Source organism: Triticum urartu, chromosome 5A (assembly GCF_056163025.1).
Source record: "Triticum urartu cultivar PI428250 chromosome 5A, HENAU_Tu73, whole genome shotgun sequence".
Classification (NCBI taxonomy): domain Eukaryota; kingdom Viridiplantae; phylum Streptophyta; class Magnoliopsida; order Poales; family Poaceae; genus Triticum; species Triticum urartu.
Window position 1 is genome coordinate 18,609,972 of NC_141877.1, and position 20,862 is coordinate 18,630,833.

General features: G+C 45.2%; 1 protein-coding gene across 1 annotated transcript; it reads left to right on the forward strand.

Moving 5' to 3' along the window:
* The first annotated feature begins 5,024 nt into the window (after positions 1-5,024).
* On the forward strand, positions 5,025-18,568 carry LOC147967569 (uncharacterized). The gene is made up of 4 exons (XM_087523176.1): positions 5,025-5,073; positions 16,764-16,841; positions 16,984-17,178; positions 17,904-18,568. The coding sequence occupies exons 1-4, from the start codon at positions 5,025-5,027 to the stop codon at positions 18,566-18,568; spliced, it is 987 nt and encodes a 328-aa protein (XP_087379302.1).
* The last annotated feature ends 2,294 nt before the right edge of the window (positions 18,569-20,862 follow it).

Genomic DNA, 20,862 nt, shown 5'->3' on the forward strand with positions numbered 1-20,862 from the left:
AGCATGACATATGCTTCATTTGCTTCAACTTATAATTTTAATTTTTCACTATTCTACTAGCATATCCCTTGCTATGCAAGAATTTTTGTCTCGGATAAGATAGGTTTCAGTCCTAACAAAACTATGAAGGTAAAAAAAGTTTACTTGAAGACCGAGCATGGTTGTACCTTCAACGTCAAATTATACAATGCAGACACATACACCTATTTTGAATGCAAAACTTGGCAAGCACTATGCAAGTCTTATGCATTTGAGCCTGATATGATTATCACCTTTGATATTCGTCCGGAAGATGATATTGAAGGTAATAGAGATATCTGGGTCGATGTGCGGATGCCTCCAGTTCTATTATTATGTGAGTTTCTCAACCATATTTATGTCTTCGATATTGTTTATTCAAAAGTAGTTGACAAGTAATTTTTATTGACAGCTTATTTCTAATCAAGCAAACATGTCCGGCGCTTCGTAGACAGGACCGCCACTGTCCCGGGGCTGAACTAAACTGCGAGGAGACAAGTCATTATGTTTCATGGCTTGAGGATCTTGATGCTGTCAAGACAACAAAAATTCCTGCACTTAGAAATGTTAGTACTCAAAACGTGTGACCAATAGTGTTCGTACTGAACTACGGTCACATATTTTAGGAAAGATGGTAAGATTTTTACTATTTCTTCTCAGTGCATCTTTTGCATACATTATTTGTTAAGCTAAACTTCATTGCTAAGTATGTTACTATACGATGTTCTTCAACAAGGACTCCCGATTAATGTTGTGCCTGATTGGATCGAGACTAAAGGTACCATGAATATTGTTAGCTTACGGCCAAGATATCCTACAATGCACTTTAGTGCATTCAGGATTTCTAATAGCGAGGAATGCTTAATAGTAAAAGACTGGAGCGAAATTGTGAACGATCGCGGAGAAGTACTAGGGGGTAGCAATCAGAAACGCAACCCACGATTAGGAGACATGCTTATCTGCATGATCCAATATGATGAATCAGGAAAGCTATACATGTTCTATGATATTTTACCTGAGAGAGAGCAGCAGGAGTGATTAGCTAGTTCATGCTCTTAGTACTTGTCCTCTCATGTCCGTGTTCTTCGTCCTGAACTTAATCTCAAAGAGTGATTTGCTTTTGTGATGTTATGAACGTTTATAATATCATTACCATGTTGAACTCGATTATATCTTGGCTTCTGGTACAAGTGAATGTTTCTTCTTTAAGCTAGTGTTGGTGGTGATTAGATAGCGATAATGACTATATGATGATTAAATAGTGGTAATGACGACTATGATGATTTTTAACTAGCTAGTATATACTGTTGTTGATGATGATATATATGATGCAAGAGTTTTTATATTAATATGATGATGATGATGATGATGATGAGTTATTATATCATTTATAAAAGAAAACCGCATATTAGTTTCAATTAGATGGATCCTAGCTAAGTGGTCAAGTATATGCCATATCCATATTATACTTAATCACCAGGTGATCAAGTATAATATGGATATGGCAAAGTATAATATGGATATGGCATATACTTAATCACTTAGCTAGGATCCACATGCATCCAGTCGAAACTAATCTGCGGTACTTTCACCTAATGATTTAACAACTCATTATAATGTAAAACAATCACTAAATTAAATTGAAAACAAAAATAAAAATAAAAATAAAAAAAACCAAAACACCCCCAAACATTTAGTACCGGTTGGTGTTACCAACCGGTACTAATGTCCTACGCGCACCCGGGCCTGGCTCGTGCCACGTGGTGGCACTTTAGCGCCGGTTCGTGACGAACCAGTACTAAAGGGGGGACCTTTAGTCCCCACTCTTTAGTGCCGGTTGTGGAACCGGCACTAAAGGCCCTTACGAACCGGCGCTAAAGGCCAGTTCTGTACTAGTGCAACAGGAAAGAACATTAGCATGATGCATCACTCCAAAATATACTACCACTTTGATCAAGTACCGTGGCTATACATCGTGCATTCATCCTTCCTTCTAGATAGAAAATGCAGTCAAACACACATCTGAAGTAGTCTCACATAATTCTTTTTGCAGCTGTGGTAGTGGCAATAAGTTTTTGTGTAATTTCAGTGGTTGGCATGGCAGTTGGCACTCTCACTTGCACTTTGAGTTTCATAACTACAAAATACAAAATAAGTATTAAAGTAAGTGTGGAAATATCATGAGTTAGTCTCCAATGTAGCAAAACAAATGACCTTACTGCAAAAATAATTTATTTTTCTATAGTAGCTTTAAGGAAACATAATTAATCGGAATGGATGGCTGGAGATGGAAGTCTCAGTCGAAACAAACATATTTGTGTACAATGAGTATGATGAGTTGTCTAAGAAATTCTGTCGGAACAAATATTTAGCTATGCATATATTCACATTATGCTACTTCTTCAGTCCCGAATTACTTGTCATAGAAATAGATAAAAACGGATGTATGTACAACTAAAATACGTCTAGATACAACCAATTATGTGGCAAGTAATTCCAGACAGAGCGAGTATATCTTAAACATGTTATCGGGAAAAACATTACAGTATTATTTAGGGATTGTTGCTTCAGCTAGTATGTATTAGAATGCAACCAGTCACCTTCGTCGAATACAACCCATTGGGAACTTATAGCTAGTTCCCACAACTGGAGGAGAAGGGTGGTTGATTTGGACTTGTGAGGGGTAGGCCAGACCACGTGGCATAACGCTCGGTTGTAAACGTTTAGCATGTAGGGTGCCAGAGATCATATAATTGAACTTGTCAGGTGGGTTCATCAAAGACACTGAGACATGTGTTGCCACTTTAAATATGCTTCTCAAGTTCACTTCCTCTTACAAGAAGTTCCCATGTACGTGTGCAGCATTCTCTCCTTACCTTGACCAAACATTTTCTAATTACTCGTACCTGGGAATGGAAGGAAACAGAAAGTTCACAACACGAAAGAGCACAGATGTAAGTGGTTGACCATATCAGATCCTATGCTACAAATCAGATTTCAGAAGCCATAAATTCCCTTGGACATCAATTTGCAAAGACAAACGTCAGCATCTCCACAAGATGATGTAAAAGTGGGTGCCAAAAATGGTTTAAGGGCAGCAGAGAAAGTTATTGTGCACCAGGAAATTTTCTGCCATAACATATGATGTAAAATTGGTGCCCTAAACAGTCAAACATTAACATTATTTGTCGCATATTCCAAAATTTCAAATTCTAATACGAAATGTTCAACATTAACATTAAAATGACATCACACTAGATAGTTAAATAGTACTATGCATGGATCATCGCACTCCTCCTCCTAAAGTCTACACTAGATCATCACAGGGAAGGAGTATTTGTACCCACAATATACCATCAAAGTCCTCGCCTTACGAGTCGATGTCCATTGCGCCTTCGCTCGAGGGGCCTAGCTCATAGTCATTGTCGTTGTAAGTAGATGGTTTCACCTCGTCCTCGTCTCTTCCAGTCAAGCTGGTTGAACAACTCATTGACCACCGTGCTGATCCTCTGAGCATGCTTCTCGTCCAGCTTCTTCCCGTGCTCTTTGTCCCTCTTGGCATAGAAGACAATCTCTTCCACCATGAGGTTCGGATTGGCCTTGGCAAACGTCTTCATGTACAATGAATCACTAGCCTCGGTTGTGCGTTGCGCCTTGAACCAGTGATTTGCCTTCTCCTTCTCGCGGGACATGATCCACATGGGAGAACGAGGAACTCTGTTTCTTTGGACATCTTGTGGAAGTTGAGATTGGCCCGGCTCAAGCTGTACTGGAGTCCCACCACGTCATATGTGCAAGCGGCGAGCATTGTTGTCCCGAAGGTGCTGAGCCAGTCCCCCCCCCCCCACCCTCACAGGCGATCTCGACCGTAAAGTGGTCCGACAGCTGGCGCCGAACGTCATGGTACGGCATGATGTGGGCGATGGGGCAGCCATATTTGGGTGGTAACGGGATGGTGGCTGTTGCAAGAGAATAGGGATGCGGCGCTAGGGAGGAGGAAAATGGGTCAGATTATGGTTGCAAGGAGGCGGAGTGGCTCGTGGCGCCTGGCAAGGTGGTGGCATTGACCTTCAGCGAGGCGATTGCGGTGGGAAACTTCAGCTGGTTTTTTTAGACACTCCCGCCAAGCTTTATTTATGTAACCAAAATGTTTGCGGTACAAAAAGAAGATTGCCGGGCTGTCCAAACTAGACATGGAGGAAAACCCTAAAGTTATAGCATGCTTAGCGAGATTGTGAGCCTTGGTATCCAAGGCTCTATATTCGTGGACTATATTACATGATGTAAACACGGCTGAATGATATCTGATTTTATGTAAAATTGCTCCATACTCCACCAATGATCCCTGTTTAACTCCGTCCACCACTATCTTGCAATCCGATGCCCCATGAATCTTTTGCACATAAAGATCGTCAGCCAAATCTAGGGCTTCTCTAACAGCTAGGGATGTAAATGGCAAATAAATGGTGTCCACAAGTCCTGTCTTGGAATTGCCACGGCAGATGTCCTAGTGTGAGGACTTAGTCGCAAGGCCAGCACATCTTTGTGGTAGCTTGAGAGGGGTTGATCAACGCACAAGACAAGGATTTAGAAAGCTTCGGGCCCCAGGAAACATCATCCGGTAATAGCCCTACATGCTGTTTGTGGCTAGATCTCATTATGCTCATGAGAGAGTCCCTGCATAAGTTGGCTCCCCCTTTGTGTCTAGCCCTAGAGATTGTTTTCTGTCCCTCTTTGGGGAGCCCTGCCCCTCCTTATATATGTTGAAGGGGCGGGTTACATGTGGAGTCCTAGTAGGACTAGGACTAGTCTATCCTTTCTCACAAGTTGAATACAAGTCCGGGTCTTGCTTCCTCGTAAAGGAAATATTCGTCATCCCTTTCCTCTTAAGCCGGCCCACCAGAGTATAAGCCGGCCCGCTGGGCCTTGGGCTTTGTCGTCCGTATGATCCGCCCGCCGGGTCTCCAGTGAGTCACAATGTCCCGGCGGGTTACATGTAAACCGCCATGTTCGGGCGGATCGTCAGTGAGTCACCAAGCTCCAACCAAGTCTCTGGTGAGTCGCCAAGCCCGGCCGGGTCATGATTCCGGCCGGGCCATACCGCGGGGTATATCTCCGACATTAGCCCCCAGTTTAATTTGGATTTATTCATGTTAAACTGATCCTGTAAAATAAACACAAGAACAAACTTGATAGGTTGTGCTCTGGGTTAAATATTTTCCTAAACCGGCACTTGATCATATTTTAAGTCCTTGTTATTTCCTCTTGGATGCATACTCAAAGATCTTATAGCAAATCTCTTTTAACAGATATGTCCAAACCTTGCCAATGCAAAAATCCAGATACTTCTTTTGAGAAATCCGGGTCAATAGGCCAGCTTCAGAGCCAATTTGCAGACATTGGTATCTTATAGAGAAATATTGTAATAAATAATCCACTTGAATCGGCTTCCAAAGCGCCGGCTTAAAAAATATTGGACTTGAAAAAACTCATCTGACTTTGAGCCAGCTTGTAGAACTTGCCGGTTTATCATTGCCAAAATATCCGGTTTGTAAATATTGATAGCACCGGGTCATAATTGTTGCCGACGCTAGGTCATAGTTATTGGTGACGCCAGGTCAATTTGGTTTACTCAGAACTAAGAATTTAAAGATTTTTTTCTCCCTTATATCCATATTACCTGTAGCCCCCAAGTCTTGAACAAAAACAAAGTGATGACTTAAGACTTGCTTCAATATAAATACCGCCACTTTCAAGAAATCCATGTTGTTCATCTTAGTCACTAGTAAAGATTGAATACTCCATATATGTAGCCCCCAAGTGTCGGGTTGTCATGCTTGCAGCAACCTGGGACTTGTAATTGCCTTATACTCATAAAAAACTTGAATTGTTGACAGGAGCAATTGGTAGCCCCCAAGGGCCGGCTCATTATGATGTGATGAGTCGGGTCTTCAATAAGGCCAATAAAATTGTCTTTGCATTAGCCCCCAAGTGCCATGGTGCATGCTAGCAGTGACATGGGACTTGCATATTTGATACAATTTCAAACTGAATAATGTAGCCCCCAAGTGCCGGGTTGTAAGCCTGCAGCAACTGGGGACTATTCTTTCCATTGTAGAATAAATCATATCCATTGATAAAATAATAGCCATTGCGCCAAAGCGACTTTGAATACCTTATCTGTTAACAAGTAAATCCGGAGTTTAAATACCCAGCAGCTCTTGGCCGATGGCGATTTAATATGCTTCCATTGTAAGCCAGAATTTTTATAACCCGGCTATTTATAACCTTTGAGAAGATATAGCACATATGATCATTTTGAAGCATCAATTTTAATAATGAGCTTGGACGTAAACATTTATATAAGTCATACTTCTGCAAATCCTGCACAGAGTTTAAACAACATACGCCCTGGCGACTTAATGTCAAAAGCCAGGGCAGGTAACTACCCAAATGTAGTCTTTATCTTGCACACAGTAGATCACAAGAACCCTTGGCGGTTTACCGCAAGACGGGTCATAATATCTGTGATATTGAATTTGCATTGCCGGTTTATGTGACCTCCACAGTAAGGGTGATAACCCAAAACTTAGAAGCCAAACCTTCCGAGTATTAATATTGTTATATGCTGGCGACTTGTCGTCGAAAGCCAGGCCGGGTTAATAGAAACCACATATATGCTTCAGATATGAGCAAAAAAGTCTCAAGACAAAGTCGAAAAATTGTGATTGCAAAAGACATACAGGAAACAAACAAATTTTTGAGGCTTCTGATTCGAATACGATCAGAAAACCATTCCAAAGGGGTTAAGCTAAGATTCGAATATGACCATATAGCCCCCAGTGGCTTTCGCGTTGCGCCGATCAAGAGGGTACCGGCAACTATGTTCTCTTTGGTTCGAATACGACCTATGTTTGAATAGGAAGCCCCCAAATGACCCTGAGAGGTTTTTAACGACCCTGATTTGAATACGATCCAAGTCAGACCCAAAAGGGGTTAAGCTATGATTCGGATACGATCAAGAAGCCCCCTAGTGAGTTTGGCTTTGTGCCGATCAAAAGGGTTACGACAGCTATGTTCTCTTTGGTTCGAATACGACCTATGTTTGAACAGGAAGCCCCTAAATGACCTGTAACTGTGGCTATGAGACGGATCAAAGGGTAATCATAGCTTAGCTCAATAAGCCGGAAGCCCCCAAGTGGTATATTTCTGAGCTGTGCTCGCCGGGTGCCTATGTTTGAGTTGTGCTATGCAACAAACTCTCTTTGGTCCCTGTATTTTTTTCTGAAAACTCGAACTTGCGACAGATGAATTCTTTTTGAACCGGAACTTTAAACCGGATTTGAGAGCTTAAAAGCATGTAAGAGACAAATTTACCTTGAGCCAGATGTTTGAACCGGATTTAAAAGCTTGAGCCGGATGTTTGAACGGATTTGAGAGCTTCAAAACTTTGCGGGAGAGAAATGTCTCTTGAACCGGATTTAATTTAAACCGAAATCTTTATTTTGAACTGATAATTTTCTGACGGCCTTTAAATTTTTATCAATATGGCGGTGTCCTCCGGAACCGGGTTATCATTCCCTCCAATGACCCGGAGCTCCCGAGTCATGTCATTGTAGCCTCCGAGTCTTAAGACTACTCGAGGAGTTGGCTTGAGACTCTCCATATTTGACCGTGATATAAATCAGTATGAGTCATTCAACATCTCAGTGATATAACTTATCGTGCACTGGAGAACTTGCAAGCCAGAGTAATTGCTCTTTTAAAGGAAGCAATATATAATATAAAATATACTGTATGAATTTCACCTGATGCGTCAGGTCAGTAATTATCATCGTGGAGTTGATGATCACCATGGTGAAGCTGAAATCAATCACGGGCGAGCCGGCCGCGGGAGCCGATAGATGAGTCGGCCCCGGTGTTGTAAGCAGTGCGGACGGGCAAGTTGTCCTCCTTATTGTAAGCCGGCACGGACGGGCGGATTATCCCGTGTGTTGATGAAGCGGGGGACGGCTACTTACCCATGTAGCCATCCAGCAGCATGGCACGGACCAGCCCTAGTGCGATAATCTTGGCGCGCGCCCCTTTGCAACACCTTTGTAACAAATAATGGTCCTGTCAAAAAATAGCGAAGACCAGAGTAATTGTTCTTTGATAAAAACAATATGCATCAAAAAATAAATAGACAAGATAGCACCTGATTTTTTTTTTGGATGATCACGGACGCTGGACGTGCTTGGATCAAAAATAACCGGACAGATACACGTATAATGTATCACCGAGCACCCACGTCGCTGGATAATATCAAGTTGCAGATTGAAGCATGTGTGAGGCACTAGAAGTGCATGGAAAGGGAATAGTATATGCATGTCATTAGTACTCTGGCCGCATAATCCATGCACGTAGCCGGTTTTCTCCTTTTCTCTCTTATCTGCTTCTGCCTTCCCTTTATGGTTCCAAACAAGGCCGCAGAGACGACACATTTTTAACAAGGTTGGAGATGATGATTTGATGACAGCAGCTCTCCGCAGCAGTGAGGTCAGGTAAGCCGGGGCAGAGGCGAGCCATCGCAGCGAGTTGGCAAGGCGGAACCCTGGCGGCAAGCCGGTTGACACCGGGCGCGGGGCGCGAGGCCGGCCACGGCCGAGTCAGCGGCTCAATGGGACGGTTCAAGCGGACCCAAGTTTAGTGATGATCCGGCAGCTCGGCCGTACATTAGTGATGATCCGGCAGCGGCTCAAGGCGGAGCAACTCACAGCCGCGTGGCTCGGGCGCAGCCGGCGAAGCGGCCAGGGCAGGTTTGTTAGGTTTAATCTTGATTCATGTATTTGCATATTTGTTTTGAATCTTGCATGTAACTTAGATGGTCTAGGGAGTAGAGAATCCTGTCAAGTTTCAGCGAAAGTGTGCGAAGGAGGCGAGATGCCGCACAGCCGTATGATACGGCGAGCACGGCGAGATGCCGATGGCAGTGTGAAACTGCAGTGCTGCGCGAGGCGGCAAGGTCGTGTGATACGGCAAGCACGTGTATGACTGGAGCAAGACCGGACGTGCTGGCCTGATTAGTTGGAGGAGCCAAGAGATCTGGTGAGTTAGTTGCATGCAAGTCGTAGTTAGCTGCATAGCCGGGTCATGTGACCGTTGAGAGATTGGCACAAGTGATGAGTATAGACCTGCATGTAATTAGTGGTTAGCTAGTGCCGTGATGCATGGAGTTAGTTGAGCTAGTGGCCAGGTGATGCGTGAGTGCATGGGTTAGTGGCCGTTGTGGCCGTTGGGTGTGTGCGTGCGTGAGTCTACTTAAGATGTAAAAGCTTGTTGATTGTAATGAGGCCGTGAGGGCTAGAAGAAAAGATGTAGCACATGTGTTCTCACCGGGAGAAGAAGCAAAGCCTTTCCTTTCCTTGGTGAAGTGTGTGTGTGTGTTCTGTCCCTGTGTGTGTTCTTGAGAGAAGTTGAGAGAAACCAGAGAGAGAGAGAGAGTTCTGCGAGGCAGCTCGAGGTAGAAGAAGAAGTGGCGCCGCGAGAGGCGGCGCCAACAAGGTTGCCGGGACGAGGCGTGGTAACCCGGCCGCATGGCAGGCAAATGAGTCCACGTGCGCGGGGTCGGCGATCTTGAGTGGCATGGTATTAACCCGGGCACGAGGTGGACGGCGGGTTGAACCACGCTCCGCCTGCGTGGTGTTAATCCGGCAAGGTGAACCTGAGAGGCGGATGGCTTGAAGCCGGCGAAGCAGCCAGGGCAGCGGCAACTTCAGCAGGTAGCAGGGATGATGGATCAGAGTCAGGTCAGCAGAGGCTAGTTTGGCGTGAGGCCGTGGGCAAGCCGGCTCCGGGGAATCCATGGAGATGGAGATGAACCGGCGACGATTTGTCCTTAATTGAACTGGGCGCCTGCGACTTATTGTGGCGAACTGAGCGTCAGTGACCTTGTTGGAGAATAGAAAACTGCAGCGCAAGTGACTCCTAGTGAACCCCCGATGTAGTTTGATGTTCCATGACGTGTTAGTAGAGGCGCAGGCGGCGGTTTTTCGAGGCGAAGTGGAAGCGCCCCAGCGCTGGGCGGCTCAAAGGCGGAACAGCTGCGGCGAGCGTGGCGACTCAACCTGGAGGCGAACGGCGAGAGGCCGGGACGAGCGGGGCTAGCCCAAAATTGAGAACCGGCTCATCACTAATTGGTTTTTTGAGAGCTCACGTGATCAAATACGGGCCTTCAAGTAACAGTTTTGCTAGAACTCATCTAGATAAGATTTAATTTGGTCTCATTCACCTTTTATAGCCATTGGATGTGGTGCTATAAGATGCGTGTGTGCTGACGTGGGTTGTATCCATTCTTGTTTCCAGATGAATGAAACCAAATTACGTCTCATCTAGATGAGTTCTAAGTACTCCCTTCAAGTAATATTTCGTGATAGGAGTATTCTGTTGCCATTAATGTGGAAAAATCACAACCAGAGGTATCTGAAAATTCATCGCTTAGTACTTAGAGCAGCATCGTGGCGTCTGCGGCCGCGACGACGACGCCCGGTGACTTAGCTCGAAACTGGGCAAAGGAGCGGCCTGAGAACGGTGGCGGCCCATGGCGATGTGGAGACGGCGCAGGAGCCGACCGGAGCGGAGCGGAACAGGCCGCAGTCATGCCGGCTCAGGCGTGGCCACGGCGGCTCAGGCGCGGCCTCTGCAGCCTGGAGGCGAGCAATGAGGCGGGGCGGCCCTGAATCAGGTGTAGTGTGGCGGACTCATGGCGTTTCCACAACAACGGCGGTGTACACTAGTAGAAAAAGGGTCAAACGTGAAGCACATTAGTGCCAGTTTGAATTAGAGTCGGCACTAATGTGTACATTAGTGCCGGTTCGTGGCGGCGATCAATAGTACCGGTTCGTGGCGAACCTTTAGTACCGGTTCATGCCACGAACCGGTACTAAAGAGGCTGCATCAGCCTGCGGTCAGGCTATGGCCCCACCATCATCATTTAGTGCCGATTCTTATCACGAACCGGTACTAATGAGGTTATGGCAAGCTGTTTTTAGTCCCACCTCGCCAAGAGAGAGGCAGTATGAGCGGTTTATAAGCCGTGAGTGCACAGACAATGACGAAGAGTTGCAATACTCACCTACATGTTGATTAGCTTCAAGCCTTGCGGAATAGCATGGATTGCACTGAGCTATGTGCAGTGCAGTCTACACTATTCCAAATGGCTTGAAGCAAATTAACCAGCATTGCACCTCTTTTTTATTTTTAATAACTTATTTAAACTCCGGACTTTTTTTGTGTTCAGTATGCAGCATTTAAAGCGACGTCATCAATTTCCAACATGTTCTGACATCATTTGTTGTTTTTCGGTCATTTACCTAATTGTTTAGAGAGCTAAATGACCGTGAAATTGAAAATCACTACAAAATGAATCCTGAAAATGTTGAAACTTGGCATGATATCATCATATCACCCGCATAGCATGCGCGAAAGAGTAGAGAGGGTCATGGCAAAAACTGGACGCACTTCGTGTACAAACTGGACAAACTCTTTCCGAGTATCAGGGTTTTGGAGTCCGGAGTGGGTACTAATGTGCATCCTACCAATCAGGAAGAATCACACGGATCGTGTGTTTCTTTCTAGCTCTTGCGAGTCGTTGGATCAAGGGTGTGTTTCTTCCTAGCTCATGTGAGTCGTTGGATCGAAACTACCACAATCACTTTGTGAGCTAGACGACCCTATATATAGCTAGCCCACCTCTCGCCTTCCCTGCATAAGTCTTTCAGTTCATCGACTACATACATCTACCAGTTCATCGACTGCATACATCTACCAGTTCATCGACTGAATACAAATCATTCGGATTCGCCATCATACGTCCAACCGTGCATTTGATATGCATATATATGCATCACGAGCCACGGTTGGGCTGTATGATGGCAATACCGATTGGTTTGTTCTATATCCGACATAAAAGGTTTGATACAACTTCTTTTTTGTGACATAAGAGCTATCTCTCCTTCTACCTATTTTAGTTACACAACTACCTATTTGTGCCAAATTTTCACTTTTGTTGTTGCTCTTGCATCATAAGCATCCATGTTAACTGGACTTACAAGTAATGCAATTTAACCAAACTATCTTGTGATGTTCGCTAAGAGAGAGGCAGTATGAGCGGTTTATAAACCATGAGTGCACAGACAATGACAAAGAGTTGCAATGCTCACCTATATGTTGATTAGCTTCAAGCCTTGCGGAATAGCATAGATTGCACTTAGCTATGTGTAGTGCAGTCTACACTATTCCGAATGGCTTGAAGCAAATTAACCAGCATTGCACCTCTTTTTTATTTTTAATAACTTATTTAAACTCCGGACTTCTTTTGTGTTCAGTATGCAGCATTTAAAGCGGCGTCATCAATTTTCAACATGTTCTGACATCATTTGTTGTTTTTCGGTCATTTACCTAATTGTTTAGAGAGCTAAATGACCGTGAAATTGAAAATCACTACAAAATGAATCCTGAAAATGTTGAAACTTGGCATGGTATCATCATATCACCCGCATAGCATGCGCGAAAGAGTAGAGAGGGTCACGGCAAAAACTGGACGCACTTCGTGTACAAACTGGACAAACTCTTTCCGAATATCAGGGTTTCGAACTATACAAAAATAAATAATGCAGAAAATAAAAAAAACCATACAAAAAAATTACTCAAAAATAAATAATGCAGAAAAGAAAAAACTATATAAAAACTACTCAAAAATAAATAAAAGAAAATAAGTAATGCAGAAAAGAACTATACAAAAATAAATAATGCAAAAAATAAAAAAACCATACAAAAAAATTACTCAAAAATAAATAGAAGAAAATAAATAATGCAGAAAAGAAAAAACTATATAAAAACTACTCAAAAATAAATAAAAGAAAATAAGTAATGCAGAAAAAAAAACTATATAGCAAATTTGTAGGCACACTGCCCTGTGGGTCTACCAGACCTAGGGTATGCAAATGCAGGCCCAGGAGGGCCAGCAGACCCACAGGGCAGCGTGCCCTAATTAATTAGGCCCAGAAGCCTGCTATATAGAGGAGTTCGAAGAGGTAGCCGTGGTTGGGTTTATAAACCAGTGCGGCTGCCCTTCGCCGGGCGAGGTGGGACTAAACTTTGGGGTGGCAACGCAAGGCCTTTAGTACTGGTTGGCGGCTCCAACCGGTACTAAAGGCCCCCCCCCCTTTAGTACCGGTTGGTGGCTCCAGCCGGTACTAAAAGCCTTCGTTTCCCGCCGCTTGGCCTGGCGAAAATAGGCCTTTAGTACCGGTTAGAGCCACCAACCGGTACTAAAGGCCCATCCTATATATATAGCTCTTACGAAAATTTCAGTTTCATTCCCACTTCGTCTCCAACCTCCGCCGCGCGCGCCGCTCGATCCCGTCGTCGCCGCCCGTCGTCCGTCGTCATCGTCGCTGTCCCCGCCGCCGCCCGTCGTCGTCGTCTCGTGCTGCCGCCCCGAACGCCGCCGCCGTCCGTCGCCATCGCCGCGGCCGTACGTCTCTTTCTCGCTCCCGCGCACACATACACACACATACATACACACACATACACACACACCGGCGCCCCCGCCCCGTACGCCGGCGCCCCCGCTCGTACGTACGGGGCGGCAGCGTACGGGGCCGCACACACACACACACATACCACACACACACACGCATACACACACACATACACACATACGTACACACATATACACACACACACGCATACACACACACATACACACATACACACACATACACACACACACACATTTTTTTTACTTATTTTCTGTTTTTTAGAAAAGTTAATTAGATGATCGAATGTTAGATTAATGTCGAATGTTAGATGAATTAGCTAGCTAGATAGAAAAATTGTCGAACTAGAGATTAGAACTAGTTGAATAATTAATATAACTAATTTATTTTTAGTAAGAAAATTTAGGTATATGAGATTAGAACTAGTGGAATAATTAATATAACTAGTTTATTTTTAGTAAGAAAATTTAGGTATATGAGATTAGAACTAGTTGAATAATTAATATAACTAGTTTATTTTAGTAAGAAAATTTAGGTATATGAGATTTGATGATCTAATTAAAATATTATTTGTTAATGAGTTTTTCTGTTTATTTAATTTTTTATATATTTTGAGTTTATATAAATGTTAGATTAATGTCGAATGTTAGATGAATTAGATAGAAAAGTTAAATATATAGTAATGTCAATTGAATATATAGTTAGATATATTAATGTCAAATGTTAGATGAATATATATTTGGCTAGATATAGGTGTTTAATGTTTCACCTATATGAACATAGGAAATGTCATCTGACGACGAAAAAGATTTTATTTTGTGCGAACACTGTGAAGACCAGCGCGGCCTGTGCGACCAAAATTTCCTTGTTGATGGTAGGCGCTTCAGCATCAAGCTGGATGAGACATTCGAAGTTGATACAGTAAGTCACTTTGTCAATTATTATTTAAATGCAAAACTTATACTTCATTTGCTTCAACTTATAATTTTAAATTTTCACTATTCTACTATAGCACATCCCCTGCCATGCAAGAATTTTTGTCTTGGATAAGATAGGTTTTAGTGCTATAGATGATATGGAGGTAAAGAGAGTTTACTTGAAGACGGAGCATGGGTATACTTTCAACGTCAAATTATATAATGGAGACACATACACCCATTTTGAATGCAAAACTTGGCAAGCACTATGCAAGGCTTATGCATTTGAGCCTGATATGGTTATCACCTTTGATATTCGTCCGGAAGATGATATTGAAGGTAATATAGACATCTGGGTCGATGTGCAAACGCCTCCAGTTCTACCATTTGGTGAGTTTTTCTCAACCATGCATGCATATGTTTATGTCTTTCTTCATACAGTTTATTCAAAAATAGTTGACAACTAATTTGTATTGTCAGCTTATTTCGGTTCAAGCAAACATGTCCGGCGCTTGGTAGACAGGACCTACTACTGCCCCGGGGCTCAACTAAACTGCGAGGAGATAAGTCATTATGTTTCATGGCTTGAGAATCTTAATACTGTCAAGACAAATTTTTTTCCTAAACTTAGAAATGTTAGTACTCAAAACGTGCGACCAATGGTGATCGTATTGAACTACGGTCACATCTATAATCAAAAGATGGTAAGATTTTAAATATTTGTCCTTAATTAGTGCATCTTTTGCATACATTATTTTTGAAGCTAAACTTTCATTGCTTAGTATATTAATTACTATACGATATTGTTCAACAGGGACTTCCGATGACAGTTGTGCCTCAGTGGATCGAGACAAAAGGTCGCATGTCAATGGTTAGCTTACGACCAAGATTTCCTACATTGCACATGAGTGCATTCAGGATTTCTGAAAGCGAAGAATGCTTAATAGTGAAAGATTGGAGCAAAATTGTTAACGATCGCAGAGAAGTACTAGGGGGCAGTAGGGTGAAGCACAACCCAAGATTAGGAGACAGATTCATCTGCATGCTCCAGTATGATGAATCAGGAGAGCTATACATGTTCTATGCTATTCTACCTGAGAGGGAGCAGCAGGATCAGTAGCTACTAGTTCATGCTCTTAATTAGTACTTGTCTCATGTCCGTGTCCTGAACTTCGATCTTGGTGACGATTATGTTGAACTTGATGATATCGTTGCTTCTGTTACAAAGTGAATGTTTCCTCTTTAAGCTAGCCAACGTTGATGATGATTAGATAGCTAGCGCGGTAATGACTATGATAATTAAATAGTGGTAATTAGACGACTACGATGATTTTTAGCTAGCTAGAGTTTATTTATTTATTAATATGCGATGATGATGATGATGACGACTACAACTCATTATAACGTAAAACAATCCTAAATTAAATTGATAACACAAATTTAATTGAAAAATACAAGATAAAACAAAAACCCACAACCATTTAGTACTGGTTGGTGTTACCAACCGGTACTAAAAGGCTCCCGGCCCCCGGAGCTGACTCGTGCCACATGGTTCCTCTTTAGCACCGGTTCGTGCTGAACCGGTACTAAGAGGGGGGGAGGGGGGGGGGCTTTAGTGCCGAAACGTTAGTGCCGGTTCCATAACCGGCACTAAAGGCCCTTACAAACCGGTGCTAATGGCCCGTTTTCTACTAGTGGTAGGAGTCCGGGTTGTGGCCCTTCTTCTCTTTTTACTGGATCCGTACTGACCAAGGCCTGCAGGATTTGCGCTTTGATAGCTTGCCTCTGATTAATCTCTCTTTTTCCTTGGTAATCACGTGTTAAACCCACGTAATCGCTTTTCCTTCTTCAATTCTTGAATTAATCTCCTGGGAGATTCCTTGCATGCACGTAACAATCAGAGCTTGACAAAAGAAAAAGCCGATTTTGACTTCAGGTGATGTACTAGTTGAAGGTACACCATTGAACTTGATGTTTGATGTGATGGAATAGCTTCCTTGTCGCTTCTGGTTTCTGCGCTGGGGACTAGCAATCATAGTTCCGATTGTTGTCTTCGGAGGTAATAGCACCCCAAATATCCTAACTTGCATAGAATGTGATGATTTAATTCTAAACTTGCAAAATGCAACTTCACCATATCCTAACTTACACTAGATGTGATAATTTAGTCCCCAGCCTATCACAGTTTGACAAGTGGCAGCCAGATGGCTTGACCGATCTTCGTCCGCACTTTTATAGGAAACACCCTGCCATCTTCTCTAATTAACCCGCGGTACTGGATGTTAAGGTGCAGCTAACTGCAGGAAACACCCTGCCGGGCCACAGCTGCCGCCGGCGCCCGCGCCGCAGCAGCACGAGGAGCAAGGTAATGATGGTCAGCCCCCTCCCGTTACTTTCTGGCCCTGTCTCTCTCTATTGCACCAGCTTTTAGCGCTTAACGTTAATCTTTTATTATCTGTGATCTGAATCTTGCTGCTAATTTGCTGAGACTCTTGTGCTTCATGCAGAGCGGGAGATAGGCGCTGCCGCGCCTGAGCCCGTCGTCCAGTACACGCCGTCGGAGCCGCTGATGCCGTCCCCGCCCTCGGTCAACAGCGCCAATGTCAGTGCCAGCACCAGCAGCATCTGGGCCATGTCGCAGAGCCTCCTCGGCAGCATGTTCGTGCCGTCTTCTATGGCCCAGGCGCCGCAGTACCCGGAGCGTGTTGGCGCCGCCTCTCGCAGCGCCGCTTCTTCTTCTACCTCAAGCTGCGTCTCACAGCGATCTCTCTCTTTTATGGCTTCTCTCAAACACACACCATGGAAGAAACTCTCAGGAAACACACCCACACCCACGCATGGACCAAGGAAGAAGGAGGCAATAGCTTTGCCAAGAGACACCTTCCTCTTAGTCAGCCGTGGCTACATCTTTTTCTCAGCTCTCACGGCCTTCTTTCTCATTCACTCAAAGCAACATATATACACAGAGAAGGTTTGCCTCACGCACAACCCGGCCAGACCACTAAGTCACGTACGCATTAACCGGTCATTAGACCAGGCCACTAACTAATCCACTACATGCACTCACGCACTAGCTAACATGCATGGCTCACGTCCACCACTTGCGCCGTGACTTGGCCTAACAACCTGCGGCATTACGTACTAACAAACTCACCCAGCTAGTACTCGTACAAGACGAGTTGGCTTCAACCTTTCCATGCTGCGCAGTCTCATACGGCCTAGCCACTTCAGGGTTCAGGCAGCATCCGGCATCTCACCGTCTACGTCGCATCGCACGACCATCTCCGGCATCTCGCCTTGCATCCCTGTTGAACCAAAACTCCTACACCCGTACAGCCGCACGGCAAACTGGTTGATCACCTAAACTACATGCATGATGAAAGCAAACTAAATATGCAGATACATACATCAAGATTAAAGCTAACAGAGCGCGCACTGGCCGCCAAGCCCCCGTCGCTGTGCCTCGCGATCGACGCCGCGTCCGCCCAGTTCTCGGCCCCCGCAGCTGACAGGCAGCAGCAGCTCCCGCCGCCGTCGCCGTCCCCGTCGGCACACATGTCCGCCACGGCGCTGCTTCAGAAGGCGGCGCAGATGGGCGCCACCTCGTCGAGCTCCTCGTTCCTGCATGGGCTGGGCCTGGACATCTCGTCGTCGTCGCCGGCGTCGACGTCGTCAGGTCAGCATCAACAGCAGCAGCACCACCACCAGGAGCCCATGCAAATGGAGTTCTCGGAGGGGTCGCTGCAGCAATGGCCGCCGCGGTTGGAGCCCGAGCCAGCTCCGATGATGTCGGCCGGGCTGGGCCTCGGGTTACCATACGACTCTACCGACGGTCCGATGGGGTTGCCGGAGCTCATGATGGGCCAGTCATCGCTGTTCAGTGCCAAGTCGGCCACGCTGGACTTCCTGGGGCTCGGGATGAGCCCCACCGGCGCAACGACGAGCAGGGGCCTCCCCGTGTTCATGCAGCCCATGGGCGGCGCGGTCGGCATGGCCCGGACCGGCAGCGGCGCGGCGGAGACATTCGGCTCCGGCCGGGGTGCTCAGGCCAAGCCGTGGGAGAGGAACCCGAGCAGCTCGCCGATCCTGTGAAAGGACTGCTGGGCAGTAGTAAGTAGTAACACGTAGCACAGCAGCTGTAAAATACTGCTTGTGTCTAATTAGCAGCAGCTAGTCGTCAGTCCTTCGCGGTTCTTTTGTTTCTTACTCCTAGGTTACAATCAAGTACGTAAGTTACTTTTGTTCCTTTAGGCTTCAGCTTAGTAGTACAAACGCCTGCCCTGCCCTGCCCTGAAGCAAAGTTTCTTTTCAAGCTCATTCACAGATCAGTCCAGTGAGTATGCCCCAAGCTTAGTATTCACAGATCAGTGTGAGCCATGATAAGCATTCAAAGTATGCCCCAAGTGATTTTGGGCCTGCATGCATCGTCACCGGATAGGCACAATATTCTCTCCCAGCTTGCTATGGTTATGAATGCTGCTAACTTATGTGGGCGCGAGGTGCATGCATGGGTTGGTGACTCATGCTTTAAGTAGGTTATCTCAGTCACCTTGGTCAGGTGTTGCATACTTTTGTGGAAGTAGTAGTAGTTGGGTGCATGACAAGCTCCATCAATGGTTTACGGCCGGCCTCATCTTTCAGATAATTGTGGCATCCTAAATTTTATAGTATTGTGGTGGAAATGCTGACTTAAAGGCATCCTAAATTTCATAGTATTTCAGTTAACTGCACCTTAACATCCAGTACTGCGGGTTAATTAGAGAAGACGACAGGGTGTTTCCTGCAAAAGTGCGGACGAAGACTGGTCAAGCCACCTGGCTGCCACTTGCCGAGTTGTGATAGGCTGGGGACTAAATCATCACATCTAGTGCAAGTTGGGGTATGGTGAAGTTGCATTTTGCAAGTTTGGGACTAAATCATCACATTCCATGCAAGTTAGGGTACTTGGGGTGCTATTACCTCTTGTCTTCGGGAACTTAAACCGCGTCTAATCAGAAAAAGATTTTTGACAACTTGACGGTCTCGGCGACTCTGTAGGCGGCGGCGTCAACTTGCCGAAAGTGACCCGGCCATGATGGATCGCCCCGTCACGTGTGACGGTGCACCCAGAGGCAATCCTAATTTCTCTTTTAACTTGAACCCATGGATCGTAAAATCTGAAACGATGAACTCAAAGTTGATGCAGATCCTCCGGAGCTGAATCTTTCTTATCAAAAAATTGTGAACTTCTTGATCTCTGGGAGAGATCCTTTTAAGAACTCAACACCACCGTGCGCGAGCCCCACGGTGAGCGCCAACTGTCGTGGAATTGTCACGGCAGATGTCCTAGTGTGAGGACTTAGTCGCGAGGCCAGCGCATCTTTGTGGTAGCTTGAGAGGGGTTGATTGGGATAAGAGACGAAGGGCGGATCAACGCACAAGACAAGGATTTAGTCAGCTTCGGGCCCCGGGAAACATCATCCGGTAATAGCCCTACATAATGTTTGTGGCTAGATCTCATTATGCTCATGAGAGAGTCGCTGCATAAGTTGGCTCCCCCTTTGTGTCTAGCCCTAGATATTGTTTTCTGTCCCTCTTTGAGAGCCCTGCCCCTCCTTATATATGTTGAAGGGGCGGGTTACATGTGGAGTCCTAGTAGGACTAGGTCTAGTCTATCCTTTCTCACAAGTTGAATACAAGTCCGGGTCTTGCTTCCTCATAAAGGAAATATTCGTCATCCCTTTCCTCTTAAGCCAGCCCACCAGAATATAAGCCGGCCCGCTGGGCCTTGGGCTTTGTCATCCGTCTGATCCGCCCGCCGGGTCTTCAGTGAGTCATAATGTCCCGGCGGGTTACATGTAAACCGCCATGTCCGGGCAGATCGCCAGTGAGTCGCCAAGCTCCAGCCAGATCTCTGGTGAGTCGCCAACCCGGCCAGGTCATGATTCCGGCCGGGTCATACCGCAGGGTATATCCCCGACAAGTCCCGTTTAGTTAGCTTTACCTAGCTTCGTAGTTCATTTTCCCTGGAAAAAAACAAAATTTTAACTATTAGATTAGATAGTAGGTTTAAAGGAGATTAAACGGGACCCGGTTGACATCCCTACGTAACAGCCATTGCCTCAAGAGTTTCAGGGTCTGAAAAGTTCCTTACAGTTACAGATGATGCTCCAACAAAAGTACCTCCTGAATTCCAGCACAATGCAGCGAAAACGCCGGAGCTCCCAATCCTCATTACTGCAGCATCAGTGTTGCGTGAGATGGAGTAGTTTTCATTGGTGAACATCACTATGTTGATCATATCTACTATATGATTCACGCTCGACCTTTCGGTCTCAGTGTTCCGAGGCCATATCTGCATATGCTAGGCTCGTCAAGTTTAACCCGAGTATTCTGCGTGTGCAAAA